This window comes from Ixodes scapularis, unplaced genomic scaffold (genome assembly GCF_016920785.2).
Source record: "Ixodes scapularis isolate PalLabHiFi unplaced genomic scaffold, ASM1692078v2 PGA_scaffold2__306_contigs__length_199485367, whole genome shotgun sequence".
Taxonomy (NCBI): Eukaryota; Metazoa; Arthropoda; class Arachnida; order Ixodida; family Ixodidae; genus Ixodes; species Ixodes scapularis.
The window spans coordinates 139340218-139354992 of record NW_024609857.1 but is presented as its reverse complement, the minus strand read 5'-3'; the positions used below and the strand labels follow the sequence as shown (position 1 = coordinate 139354992).

At 48.2% G+C, this 14775-nt stretch overlaps 1 protein-coding gene across 1 annotated transcript; it reads right to left on the bottom strand.

The window, feature by feature from the left end:
- Positions 1 to 826: 826 nt before the first annotated feature.
- Positions 827 to 2008, bottom strand: LOC115327018 (the record flags this gene model as incomplete). Its single annotated transcript, XM_040210920.1, has 1 exon — positions 827 to 2008. A coding segment is annotated over one exon (1158 nt), but the record flags the coding sequence as incomplete, so codon positions are not given.
- Positions 2009 to 14775: the final 12767 nt, after the last annotated feature.

Genomic DNA, 14775 nt, shown 5'->3' with positions numbered 1-14775 from the left:
CCACTCGCCAGAGACGTAAACGCGGTCCAGCCGCGCCTGCGACGCGCCCCTCCACCTCGTGAACTGCGGCGAAAACTTGTTAAGCGTCTCCGTCACGTCCACAAGGTCGAAATCGCGCACGGCGTCGCGAAGCGCAGCCGCACCCACGTCGGCTCTTGGGACTGCCGACCCGCTCACTCTATCGCGACTGTTAGTCACGCAGTTGAAGTCTCCGCCAACCACGAGCGTGGCGGGCGTGTCAAGAAGTGCGCGCAGTCCGACGAAAAAGTCCTTGCGTTCTCCCGGCCGGCTAGGGGCCTAGACCGATATAAGGCGCACCAGCTGGTCTCCAAGGAGGCAATCGGCAAGTGCAAAGTGCCCACTCGCGCACAGTCTGGGGTCCAGCATTCGGATGCCAGTATTTTTTCTGACTAGGATGGCGGTTCCCCCGGAGGGGCTAGCCGTGAGCGTGTGAAAGCACCAAAAAACGTTTTAAAAAAAACGAACAAAACTTTTTGCTTTCTCAGCGGAGCAGATCTTTGTCTCTTGTATGAAAATGACGTCCGCGCTCTCCTCATTAATTAGATCTAATAAAAAACTTTTACGCTTCGTGGCGGTGACACTTATACAATTAAAGGTTGCTATTTTTAAACACTTCATTTAAAATTATTGTATATAAACAGAACACAAAGAAGCAGCCAAGACCAACAGTACAAATGTAGAAGTGATAAGACGAGATGAAAGGTACAAACACAACTAAGAAAAGAGAACGAAAAGAAAACCAACGAAGCACAACTACCGAGTAAAAATCGAAAAGACAGAGTTGAGGAAAGGTAACTCTCACCCAAATTATGGAAAGTGCCGGGTTTCCTCACACATTCTTCAGCGAAGACCGATCCGTTTCGACGGGACGCGAGGCTGGGATTTCGGGAAGGTCTTTGTACTTTTTACGCGCACTCTGTCGTGTTGCCTTGCCCGTGTCCTTGAGAGGCGCACCTGCGTTGGGCTCCGGCGGGGGAGCTTTCCCTGGAGCGGCTGTCGGCGCTGGCGGTGTGGCCTCCTCCTTCGCTTCTTCCCGCGAAGCCGTGGGCATCGTGGGCTCGGTGATGGAAGCCGCCGCGGCAGCCTTCTCCGCCGACACCGGGTCGGGCTCCCCGACCGAAGGGCCCGAGTCGGTGTCGTCTTCGTTCGGTGCTCCCCCGCGAATGTCAGCCGAGGGGACGGCTGCCGAAGGGTCCACGATTTCGCGTAGAGTCTGCAGCTCCGGAGTCGGATGTGCTTCGTTTACCTCGACTACTGCGGCCCCCTCCGTGTCGCCGTCGTCCAGCAGCTCCTGGTGCCGCTCTCGCAGTGGCTCGTGCCTCGTCTTGGAGGCGTACGTTGGGACACAGTCGGCCTCGACGTGTCCGTAGCCCCTGCAGCCGCGACACCACGGCGCCCTGCATTGCCTTCGCATATGCCCCAGCTGGTTGCACCGGAGGCACATGGGAGGCCGGCCGGGCACGGAGATGAGCACGGGATTGTCGGCCACGTGTCCCTGGTGCGGCAGCTCATCCCTTCGGCCCCCTTTCTTCAGGATGATCCTTACGGCCCGCGTAGATGTTTCGACTTCGTAGTCGTCGGTCGGCGACTTCCACATCTCCCTGGCGATCTCTTTGACGACCCCAAACTCCGCGAAGGCGGCGCTGACCTTCCTATCTGTCACGTAGGTGGGGAGCCAGTGAACCCGCAGCACTACCTCCGTGAAGTTCGGGTCGACCACGACGCACTTCCGGCCTTTCACCTTGACATCCTTCAGCGCGGTCAGCTTGCCCTTAGCGTCTGTTGAGTTCAGGGTGCACACAAACACGTGGTTGAACTGGAAGGCGCCCAGCCCAACCACGTGCTTCATTCCAACAGTCGACTGCAACATATCGGCAAAGTCCTGAGTGCGGTAGGGGCGTCCTCTGGGGTCCCCATGCAGGAAAACGGTCTTCTCAAGCCTGCTGCCACTTGGTAGTAGCGGCAGCAGCATCTTGTAGCCCGAATCTCCGGCGTCGCTCGTATCCTGATACGCGCCCTCAACGGGGGCAGCCGCTCCGTTGGCCATTCAGACGGTCGCGTGGGGGGAACGGGAGAGCGGAAAAAAAGACGTCCGCTCCCACGCGCGCCCACGTCGGAACTGATGCTACGCGCCACCGTTAGAGAAACTCGATTTGACTATTCGTTTTATACAAAAAGCTTTGGCTGCAAATGCAGTTAAGCCGTCAGCATGTTATGCAAAGCACTCGTACATCACTCGCCGTACTTCAGTTCTACTCACCTGCCATGTAGAGTACTTTCGCGTCGTAGAACGATCCTTTTGTTCGCGCATCACCGGCCCAGTAGACCTAGTACACCCTGTTGTCTTCAACTACACCGCTTAAGTCCCTTACATCGTCGGAACTCACAATAGGCTGGGTCTTGTCGAGTAGAAATTCTACTAAAACATAAGACATTGTAAAGCCCGAGCAGGATCGACAGGTTGGAGCAAGCGGGCAAACAAAACGAGTCGAGAGCGATCGTTCATGAAAGCTCGGCGAAGCCTCTATGGGCGAAGCGAAGTGCGAAGTGTCGTGTTCGGCGCTTCGGTGGCTTCGGCGGGCTTCTGATTAAGGTTGTCGGTCGGTTGCGTGTCATATCTCTAACGTCAGCGGTTTTATGGGCTCACGTCCCAAAATCGTTTTCTCGTGCATAGATTACTTTTCGTATGCATAGATTTGACGAAATAGTGGTATCCGAACGAACTTTACGTCCTTTGACCGTACGTCTGTCTGCACGTCAAAGCTTTCTGACGTACAGTCAGAGACAATCGATGTACAGTCAGAATCACCACCAGGATATCCTGATCGCATTTCGCGGCGGCCGACTGCCACCAGGAAACCATCAGAAAGCCGACAAGCGGGGTCTGACTGGAGTTTGACTGTCGGTCAGAGTAACTTGTTGGCCAATCAGACATGCTTGACGTACAGTCAGGCACAGTCAGCGGTCCACTAGAAAACATTGACTGCCAAGCAGGGTTACATTGATGGATTTTTCCTTCGGGACAGCATCATACGTGGCAATCTTCACTGTGTCCGCACCAACAAATGTCGTCTTGGGGCAGCGGCACCAGATGAGCTGATTGAGTGATTCATTGGTGTTCTGGGTCCTGCCATGGCGGCACTTGCTGAGAAGGCCTGGTGAAGACAAAGCCTGAAACACTGGCTTGATTGCTTCTAACACAGCGGTTGGGAGGTTGTTTCTGTGTGAATATGTCTCGGGATTGCCCTCACTGAGGCTACGGTTGTACCCACACCACGATGACGGTAAATTAGGGCACAGTCCATGGTTTGGCTTTTCGCCCGTGGATAACTTGTGAAAGTCTATCGCCCACACAGCCCTTCGCATGTTTTGCAAGCTATCACTATTGTCATGTATAGCCTTGCCATGGTAGAACTGTAGGGAGTCAATGTCCTTCTCTGTCAGACGACCTCTTCCACACAATGTTAGTCCATCTGAGAGCCCCCTCCCCTTCAAGCTTGTCTTCATGTTTCTGAGTCTGGTGCCCATACGCTTTTGCACATGCCCCACACACTCGTGTTTCTCCATGTCTTTGTTGTACGGCTTAGATTCCTTCACAGCGAGGAACGCCTTGCTGTCCCCGTCGCCAATATACGTGGTACACACCAGGCAATGCTTTTCAATAGATCGTGCATAGATCTTCACAGCCCCTGCAGCTTCCATACCTCCGGATGATCCACTATGTGTAACCTTGCTCTCTTGTTGGTTGCTATCTGTGTGCTGTTTCCGGGCACAGACATGGCAGAACTCAGTCTCCACTTCACAGTCGAGCACTTTGCCTGTGTCTGCTGATATGAGTGTGACAACACCATGCAGAGATGAATGTCCTCTCTTCATCCATGTTCCATCCGCAGTGACGGCTATTTCTTGTGGTTCATCACTTCCATGCTTTTCATCCTTAATCTCCTCACAAGCCTGAGCCATGCTTTCAAAGACAACAGTTGCTGCTGCGTCAAGTAGTCGTGTAGTGTAGGACGCAAATTTTGTTGGAGGTGGTGGCATGTTCAAAACTGCGCACATCACGTGGCCAGCCTGCAGTCCTTTGCCAGATGTTCGCAGGGCATAAACAAACCTTTCATTGATCTCAAACATGCCTCTTTGAGATCTCTTAGACGTCTGGAACATGTTCGACTCACCACATTCAGTGCGAGACATTTATGGTAGATGCCAATCCACTTCTCCTATCAACGACCTCTAGGTGGAGCTCACCTTTTTTGCACTTCTTGCATAAGGCAGACTTTTGAATGAAGTCACGAAGGATCTCTATATCAATGAAACGAAATCCCGATGTGCTAGCTCCGTTGGTTGTACCTCATTGGCCTCCTAGGTAGTGTAATATGCATTTGTATGATTTCTTAACAACCCATTTTAGAACATAATGCTCCCAGCTAAAAATACCCATTGGTTCCAATTGGCTTTTCCAGTTGGTACCAATTGCCAAAACCAGTTAGGTTTTGGGACTCCCAATTGGAAGAATACCAATTGGTACCAATTGGAACGAAAACCATTTGGGTTTTGGGACTCCCGATTGGAAGAATACCAATTGGTTCCATTTGGAAGAATACCAATTGGAATGAAAACCATTTGGGTTTTGGGACTCCCAATTGGAAGAATACGAATTGGTTCCAGTTGGAAGAATACCAATTGGTTCCAATTGGAAGAATACCAATTGTTCCCAATTGGAATGAAAACCATTTGGGTTTTGGGACTCCCAATTGGTAAAATACCAATTGGTATTTTTCCAATTGGAACCACTACCTGTTATGTTCCGAGACTTCTTTTCGGAAAGTATCCATCAATTCCCATCTGTATGTTTTCACATTTTATTATGCAAATATGCTCTTGGAAAACATTTGTTCTCCGGATGGTCTGCAGACACTGTAAATAGTCACAAACATCTATTAACATCTGAGCTGCATTCTTCTTGCTTGAAATTCTGAAATAAGCAGAAGAACAAGGAGTACATTAGCAGGAATGTCAATCAGTATGATGACATGGGTCAAGCATGAAAGCATAGAAATCAATGAAAGCTAGATAATAAGGCTTCAGTTAGTATGGCCTTCTCAATCATGATAGTGATCCAAGGCTTGTCGAAAATTTTAACAGGATAAACGGCCCACAAGTCTAACACGCCTGGCAGCAGAGAGTTGTGTGTTGTCCGTTCAATTCGTTAGCTTTCTGCCATCTTGAGATTCTACATCAAAATTAGTCCCTTTTTCCATACCTAGTGAGAGAAATTTACTATGTCGTTATCAGCTTAGAGGGGATCCAAAGCTTTGCAGTCAGTCAAATGTGGGGGTTTCACAAGCCAACCAATGATGGGCATTTGGCATGCCCCAGGAGGTCTGAGGATTAATTTGGACCACCTTAGTATCTTTTGAAGTGCAACCAAAAGCTCGGTCACCAAGGAGCCTTCTCCGCAATAACCATCCATAAAATTGCGGGTACCTCGGCCGGGATTTGAACCCGCCACCTGGGCGTCCGTAGGCCGGCGCTTTGCCTTGGAGCCACCGAGGCTGCTTAAGGCTTTGCACTGAGACCATTCTTTTCAACAATTTTGACTGCAAAGAACTATTCGTTGTGTGCACGGATCTCGGAAAGGATACAATTGTCATTATTTGAATCTGTGAGGCTACACATGCCTTTGATTACAATGAGAGCAGAGCTAGCTTTATTCTAACAGCTGTCCAAATTCAAAGGAATATTTATGATAGCATGCTAGCTGCATTCTGCACAATGGAAGCATTTACTAATTTACAAATATTGCAAGCAACACGTGGCAATAAAAAGGGTGTTAAGAGCAACCTAAAGAAAAACAGCAAATATATTGAAGGCTCAAATACTGAATGAGGAAATAGTGAGACACAAGAAACTGTTTGCTACAATGGAAAGCGTTTTACAATGCAATGTGTGCACCGCATGGCGAAGTTTTTCCCTAACGCGGACGTGCGGCAACAGTTCCAAACATAAAAGCAGGTAGAACAAGCAAAGTTGGCTATAAGAACACTTTAGCAAAGAAGGTTGACCGTGAAAATATTCAAAACTTGCTTCAGGAGTCAGGACAAAGAGAAAAATCGCGCTCACCACAGCTGCCATGGGACGGAGTTGATGGTTAACCCCAGCTTGTTGCGGTTCCCCCAGGCTTTTCTTGGGCACATTGATTAAAACAAGAAATGTCAAATGTTGGTAAACTTGATGAAAATATCACATTTTCATATCCTCCTACTCGCATCCCACACATGCGCTCCCAGAAAAACAAACACCTACTGGTGTCACTAGCGATGGGGCGTTCCAAGTTCCAACTTTCAAACCGAAACTATAAGTAAAAAAAAAAAAAGAATTGTTAAAACAAAAAGCTATCAGAGTAATAATAAATTATTATATATATATATATATATATAAACGCAAAGAAAGGACAAAAAAAAACGAATAATGAGGTGGCCAGTGACCCTATTTTTTTGTTGGCGTTCCCCACACCCTTGAAAAAAATTCCACATTTTATCAGTTTATTTTTGATTCAGAAGAGTAAGCTCATAATCCTTCAGTGCAAAATTATTCTAGAGCTCCAATCTCCAAGCATCCAATTGGAATAAGTGTCCCAATTGGTTGCTTAAAGGGACACTGACACCCCCCAAAGAATTTTTTTTATTTTTTTGCCAGGCGCTTCATTATGGTGTCGGAGGACTGCCCAATTAATATTTTGCAACGGAGTAGCGTATTTTTTTAATAAAGCCAAAAGACGCAACTGCTCGAAACCGAAACCGAAACCCGACAGAGGTTGGAGAAGTGGAGAGAAGAGAGCGAGTGGCGGAAGTCACGTGGCTACACCCGACCGTGCGTTTTTTTTTTTTTTCTTTCTCCTTTCCGTAGCAGACGACACGACATGCGGCGTGCGATGCGGCGTGCGGGAACTGCTCGCCGTGCGATTACTTGCAGTTATGTTTGTTCCGCTCGTTGTTCTGTACTCCAAGATGAGTTGTTTTGTACATTGAGGAGTTGGAGATGAGTAGTGAGTGCCCTTGGTGAATTTCCATGATCGGCTCCGAAAAGAATACGCCCAAGATGTTGCGTGAAGAGCTGGCTCACATGTCCTGCATCCGAAAAAAAGTGGCATTGTGCGACAGAGTTTCCGAAAGATCAACGGGATCGAGACCAATGGCTGGCTGCAATTCCTGCAAAACAGTTACGGGCACCTCGGAAAGCGGACGCTACCTGATTTATAGGCTCCTTGCATTTTGTGGAAAGTGATTACATGGAGTGCGGAGGTGTCAAAACGGAAATCCCATACCATTTATTTCAGCGAAGTATCGCCCGGAACATTTGTTTGTTATTTTTTTTTTTTGTTTCTTCAGTGATGATTGTAAAAAAAAAAAGAAAAAGATATGTAAGCATCGAAAAATGTTGGAAAAAAAAAAAAAAAAGTTCCACGGGGGATCGAACCCGGTCCTACCGCGTGTGAACCAGACGCCTTTCCCACTGAGCTACTGCAGCATTTCTTCAATGGTGGATCTCTTTCCTTAATAATAATTCAGCCGGTAACTGTAAGTTGGAAAGCTTGCTGTCGATTGTTCTCTAGAAAAAGCACTCCCGGGTCGAAGTCGGGAAGCACCAGGCATTGGGGACATTCGCACCTAGTGAAGAAATCGTACGCGTGCATATTCAACTCGAAGTAGACACGTCGTGCTTGACGTTTGCGCGAGCGATGTCTTCAGCCACGAGAAGGGAGCGACGGCTCGGCGACGTCTTCATGCAAATCGGCTTGGTGGCCGACCGTGTCGTACGGGATGAATACCAATTCTTTTGATCAGTCCCAAATTTCTCTTTTAACGGTCGACAGAATTCGCCGGTACCGCGAACGACAGTTCTGAAATAGAGGTCCCACGCCCGTCGTCCGCTGCCATCACCGTCTCCGCGAGTCCCACGATAGGCGAAACGACGAACGCACAGAATGCTTCCGGTTGTCTGTGGAACTTTTTTTTTCAATCAACTTATTTACAGCTTTTTAGAAGCCACAAAAAATGGGGTTCATATTTTTTTTCTATTTTTAATATTGAGTGTGTGCCTTCAGTGACCCACGACTTTGATTAAATTTGGTGGTCGCATCGATACCTTAGAAAACGGCCCGTGACCGCGAGAAAGAGAGTGAGCGAGACTCGAACCGGCCGGTTCTTGATCGGCGGTTTTCGGGTGGAAAGAAACCGAATTTCGAGCCGCAAATTCTGTTCTGGGTAGTTGAGCTCTCATATGTCACGTGAAACTAAAAACCTCGGCGAGCATAAATACCCTGTCAGTGTCCCTTTAATACCAATTGGAAAAGAAATTTCCAATTGGAATGGCCAATTGGTTGTTTAATACCGATTGGAAAAATGCATTCCAATTGAAATGGCCAATTGGTCATTTAATACCAATTGGAATATATATTTCCAATTGGAGTGACCAATTGGAAAAATGCATTCCGATTGGAATGGCCAATTGGTTGTTTAATACCAATTGGAATATATATTGCCAATTGAAGGGACCAATTGGAAGAATCAATTGAAATGGCCAAATGGTTGATTAATACCAACTGGAATATATATTTCCAATTGGAGTGACCAATTGGGAGAATGTGTTCCAATTGGAATGGCCAATTGGATGATTAATACCAACTGGTATATATATTTCCAAATGGTGTGACCAATTGGGAAAATGCATTCCAATTGGAATGGCCAATTGGTTGTCTTCATACCAATTGGTTCCCACTGATACCAATTGGTACCAATAGAAATTACAATTGGACTCAATGGGTATTTTTAACTGGGCTGATCTGCATACTGGCCTGGAATATATATGTTATGTTTAGAATAGTCAGACAACTCTTCATCTCTACACCCGCTGAACATATATTGCATGCGCGTATACATTGACCTCAGTTTTATTTTTAAATTTTGATTAATTTATTTGTGCTATGAATTTCACATTGATAAAAACATGTTCCCGTGTGCGAGGGAGCTTGTTCACCTGGGAGATTAGCTTCTTCTTGCAAATATGTGTTGCAATGAAGCCACAAAGGGGAGGTGGCACGCACACTGAGTTTTGCCTAGTCGTGTCCATAAAAACAAAAATAAGTTACTATCTTGGATACTTCTGTGAGCATTTAATCTAAGTTAGGCTGGGGTTATTAAGTGTGTGTTACGGTAATCATGCCCGAGCCGCTTTCCCGCACTGCGCATGCTGCTCCAAGTCTATCGCACAGCATAATTCAGAAAGTGCATCTCGCAAATCCTTACACTAGAGATGAGAAGAAAGGAATAGGCGAAGTATGAGCGCTTTCAAAACTACTTTCATATAGAAGGTTCGAGAGAATCGCATTAAGCCAAAAATGACCAGAAAGCCAATGGGCCACCGCCCTTAGCTCGTGCCTCACGGGGTAAGCCCTCCGGCGATTTCCGCCCGCAGGCGCTGCCAATTACGGCAAAGTGAAAGCCTCACTACTTACGAGGTTCTGGTTTACCGTTGAGGGCTTTCGCGATAAATTCCGGGATGGGAAGCCAGTCGATGGAGAGACGGCCACTCAAGACGCCACCAAGGTGACCAGATTTTGAAGGTCTTCGGGAGCTAGTCATCACAGAGCCATTCTTAAAGGGCTGTCATCCAGCACTGGCCATCTACTTGAAGGAAAGGAAACGGCCACATCTGGATGGTCTGTTCGAGATGGCGGACCAATTTTTGGACGTGCAAAGTCATGGTAACCTAGGGAAAGCCGGAAAAAACAGCCAAATTCTCAGCAAAGAAAAGCAGCAGGGGAGGCGAGCCTCTACGGCGTGCAATGAGGTGCTACTTCTGTAACAAGATGGGACACAAAGCTGCGCAATGTCGCAGCCTGTACAACACCGGACAGGTGCCCACATGTCAAAGTTTTGGCAGGAAGGGACATAAGACTGACGTCTGCCGGGGCCAGACAAAACCTCAGGCATCAGGCGTCTATTTGTCCCGACAAAACGGAAAGGACGAACGCCACAGATGGTTTTGTGGAGCTGAAGGATGGGACGAAGATTTCGGTGGTCAACGCGGTGATGACACCACACCTTAAGTTTCTGGTTGAGGGAATGCCAGTCGTTGAGGGCAAAATCGGACAGAAAAAGATCACGGTTCTGCGCAACACGGGGAGTAACACGGTCATTGTTAGAAAGAGATTGGTTGACGACGGCCGACTCACGGGAACAAAGAAGCCGGTGTATCTCGTCGATGGAACTGTGTAAATGCTTCCCGAGGCCCATGTCCATGTTAAAATGCCCTAATTCGACGGAGGACTCGAAGCCCTTTGCACGGACGGGCCCCTTTCCTCATACTCGGGAATTTACCCGGCGCTAGAGAGCCAGACGACCCTGTGACCGACGTGGAGGCAAGGGACGACCCGATACCGACACAGCGAGTGCGGGAGGACGCGGCGGAGCGTGACACAGAGGAGAGCCAAGACGAGCCAGGACACGAAACCCGTGGGGAAGTGGATGATCCCCAAATTCCAGCGTGTGCCGTGAATACCAGGACCCAGAGAAAGAAACAGCAAACTGGATTGAAAAAGCTACACGTGCCTCAAATCTAAGGGCTGGCCATCGACACGCTGGGGTTTGCAAAGCAGCAAAATGAGGATGACACCCTGTGCCCAAGCGGATTGGGGAGAAGGCCAGGGGAAAGACAACCACAATCACTTATACAGCAGGAGAGGGGCAGGGGCTTCCTTATCGAGTTTACCGGGAACGGTTGGGGAGAAAGGTGTGGCAGCTCGTGGTGCCTCAGGCCCACCGAAAAACTGTGATCTAAGTTGCCTATGAAAGCATTATGGCGGGGCACCTGGGGCAGGCGAAAACGAAGAGTTTAGGGCGGGACTGGGCTCGGATGTATGGCGGTTCGTGCTATCGTGTGACGTGTGCCAGCGAACGACACCGAAGTGAAAGGTCCCTCGCGTCCCACTGAGTGGGAGCCCCTTATTAGATATCCTATTCCAGAAGGTTGCGATCGACATCATGGGGCAGATTTCCCTGGCTTTGGGCCGAGGGAACCGGCACATACTGCCAATGGTAGATTACGCAACTCGCTATCCAGACGCCGTGGCTTTGCCCAGCATTGAGACAGTGGCGGAGGCCCTAGTCGAGATGTTTGCGTGGGTCAGAATGCCACGATAAATTTTAAGCGACCAGGGCTCAAATTTTACTTCGGAGCTAATGAAAAAGATCAGCCGGCTTCCGTCGATAAGGCAGTTGCACACCTCCCCCTACCACCCCATAGAAAATGGACCGATGGAGAAGTTCAACGGAACACTTAAAACTGATGCTTAAAGGGGCACTGACACATCAAAATCATATTTTTTTAATTATCCGAAACGATTAAAAACGATGCCGGGACATTACCCTTAAAATTTGAAATTTGGGAATTCAGTATTTGTGAAGCAAAAAAATGAAAGCCGCTTACAACTCCCTGTAACGCCGAATTAGAGCGCAGCTCTTGAGGAGGAGGAGGGAAGGGCACTGGGGGGGGGGGTTAAACTAACCAGGGGGGTCACGTGACCTTGGGGGTCACGTGACCCCCAATGCCGATGATGTCATCACTGACGTCACTGATGACGTCATCAGTGACGATGACGATGCGGGTACCGATGACGTCATTAGTGACGTCACTGATGACTTCACCAGTGATGATGACGATGCGAATGTCGGTGACGTCATCAGTGACGTCGCTGATGACGTCATCAGTGATGATGACGATGACGATGCGGATGCCGGTGACGACATCAGTGACGTCACTGATGACGTCATCAGTGATGATGACGATGACAATGCGGATGTCGGTGACGTCATCAGTGATGATGACGATGACGATGTGGATGCCGGTGACGTCATCAGTGATGATGACGATGACGATGTGGATGCCGGTGACGTCATCAGTGATGATGACGATGTGGATGCCGGTGACGTCATCAGTGATGATGACGATGTGGATGCCGGTGACGTCATCAGTGATGATGACGATGCGGATGCCGGTGACGTCATCAGTGATGATGACGATGTGGATGCCGGTGACGTCATCAGTGATGATGACGATGTGGATGCCGGTGACGTCATCAGTGATGATGACGATGCGGATGCCGGTGACGTCATCAATGATGACGATGTGGATGCCGGTGACGTCATCAGTGACGATGGCGATGTGGATGCCGGTGACGTCATCAGTGATGATGACTATGACGATGTGGATGCCGGTGACGTCATCAGTGACGATGACGTCATCGGGGGGTCACGCGACATCGGCGGGGGTCACGTGACTTCGAGGAGGGGGCCACGTGACCTCAGGGGAGTCACGTGACTTCGGGGGGTCACGTGACCCCCCACGAGGTCACGTGACCCCGGTGGGGGGCTCGCGCGGTGCATTATGGGACATTTCCCATGATGCACCGCGCGGTTACGCCGACGCCGACGGCGACGCCGACGCCGCTCAAGCCGGAAACGGGCCCCTAAGAGCTGCGCTCTAAAAACAATTTCCAAATGCCGAATTCGAAATTCCCGCGCGATCCGCGCCGGCGCGTTGACGTCAAATATTGCGGAGTCCTGAGAGTCCACTTTCTTTCCCGACTCCCTGCTGTTGCCATGGCGACCCAAAGCGAGGAGGAAAGGAGCGAGCGCAGCGGACGCCGGCGGACCGGTTTTGAGCGGAGTCGCCTGTTTTCCGTGGGAGGATACAAATCCAGGAGACGGCACCACAACGAACTCCCGATTTTTGGTATTTCAAAAAGAAGGGCCGTGGTGCATTCGCAATTGCGTTAGAAACATATTTTAAAATTGCCGTTATTAAATGTTACAGGGATGTCGCCTACAAAGCTTCTGAATTTCATGATTCTTGACGTCACGAATCAAAAGAAGCGAGGAGGCTAGAGGCAGGAGAATCAAACGCCAAAAATAAAAAGGAGCGCGCGCGCGCGGGAAATTTTTTTTTTTTTGCGATGCGGTTTTTTTGCGTGTCTATGAGTGCAACTTGCATCTTTTTAGACAATAAAAAAATACGACTTTCGGGTTGTCAGTGCCCCTTTAAGCGAATGTGCTCCGAGAGGCCCAAGGATTGGGCCTCTCGGAGCACTGCTGTATGCCTACCGGGAAGTGCCGCAGAAGAGCCTCTGCTTTTTGCCTTTTGAGTTGCTTTACGGTCGCCATGTCCGGGGCCCGCTAGCCAATCTGAGTGAGGTGTGGACCAACGCTGAGCTCGACGCACAGCTCCGGACCACCTATGAGCACGTGTTCAACCCCAGAAACCACCTCGAGGCGACGTGCAAGGTCGCCCACGAAGAACTCATGAGGCTGGGAGCTCGGTACTACAACCGGAAACCCAAAAAGCGCAGTTTCCAGCCGGGAGAAAAAACACCTGATGCCTAAGCCCTCCTTCCTTAATCCTCAAAGAGCGTGCATTTTTATTTTTTGTACAAAATTTCAAAATAAATTTAGAAAAAACACAAGATCTGAAAACCTTTGGCAGAAAGGAGCAGCTCTAATCTATGGTTAATGGAGGCCTACATTATAAAAGCTCAATAAATGTTTTTGATGTGCTAAGCATGCATTTCTAGCTATAACCAGCTCCTATGTTTCAATGGCACTTTGTGTATGGTTCTATATTAAATGTGTGCATATGATCTGCTTTGCACATATTACTCAAACTAAATGTGTATAGATTAAAATGAACAAAGCCCATGCAAAAAGCAGTTTTTCCTTGTCTTGAAAATTTCACACTGAGATTACTAGCATATGCAGTGTCCAAATTCAATGCCTGGATTGCACAATGAGTGATTTGAAAATAGTTAATGGGGAACGTATGATGGAAACAGTGTGAGGGGAATAATCTCGTTGTACATAATACATCTTGTTTGCCTGCTGTATATTAATTTACACTGAATTGTTTTCTGGAACGGTTACTTTTTTAACTTTTTTTTTAAATTGTGCCATTGTCCTCAAGTGATCCATGTGTACAACTTTAAAGTAAAACTAGACTCAGTGCTGTCATTTAATTTACTCTGCTAAAAATAGCTTATATGTTTTTAAGTACTTTTACACATATTTTATATGTTTTTTTTACTTACAGGTACCATATCGTTGAGTTTCTTTCCAACGAGAGCACATGTGCTGTTCCGGATCGGTGGCTGCAAAAATCCCCTGACAACCTGCTCTGGTGCCACTGGCCCCCCTACAATACCAAACCTGAAATTATCAACGGAATTAGGTGCAACGAGGCCCGAACCACAGATTGGGAAACTCTTCGAGTCAAAATTATCCATTTGTACTGTAAGTACATAACTGTAATTTAATATGACCCTGATATTCATGCGATTTCTCGTCATTTAGACACCTTAGAGCAGGCTATGGCGAGGCTGGGTGAAGCAGAGGACACATCGAACCTGGAGTCAGACGCACCACCGCGAGTGCGAAGGAGGGCCCAGAGGAGGGTCGAGTCTGAATCGGACGATAGCGAGAGCTATCATCATGGGGAGGGTAGGATATGTTTCTTGGATTTCTTTTATACTTTAGTAGAGCATTTTGCTGGGCCAGTTATTTTATCATTATGCAAAATTAAAATCGCACAAGAGAGACACGGGACAAGAGGTAGAAAGGACAGGTGCTGTCTATATACTTGTCTCATGTCCCTTTGGTGCTATTTTAATTTTTAATTTTCCGTAATTCTTTTTATATTGCTTGC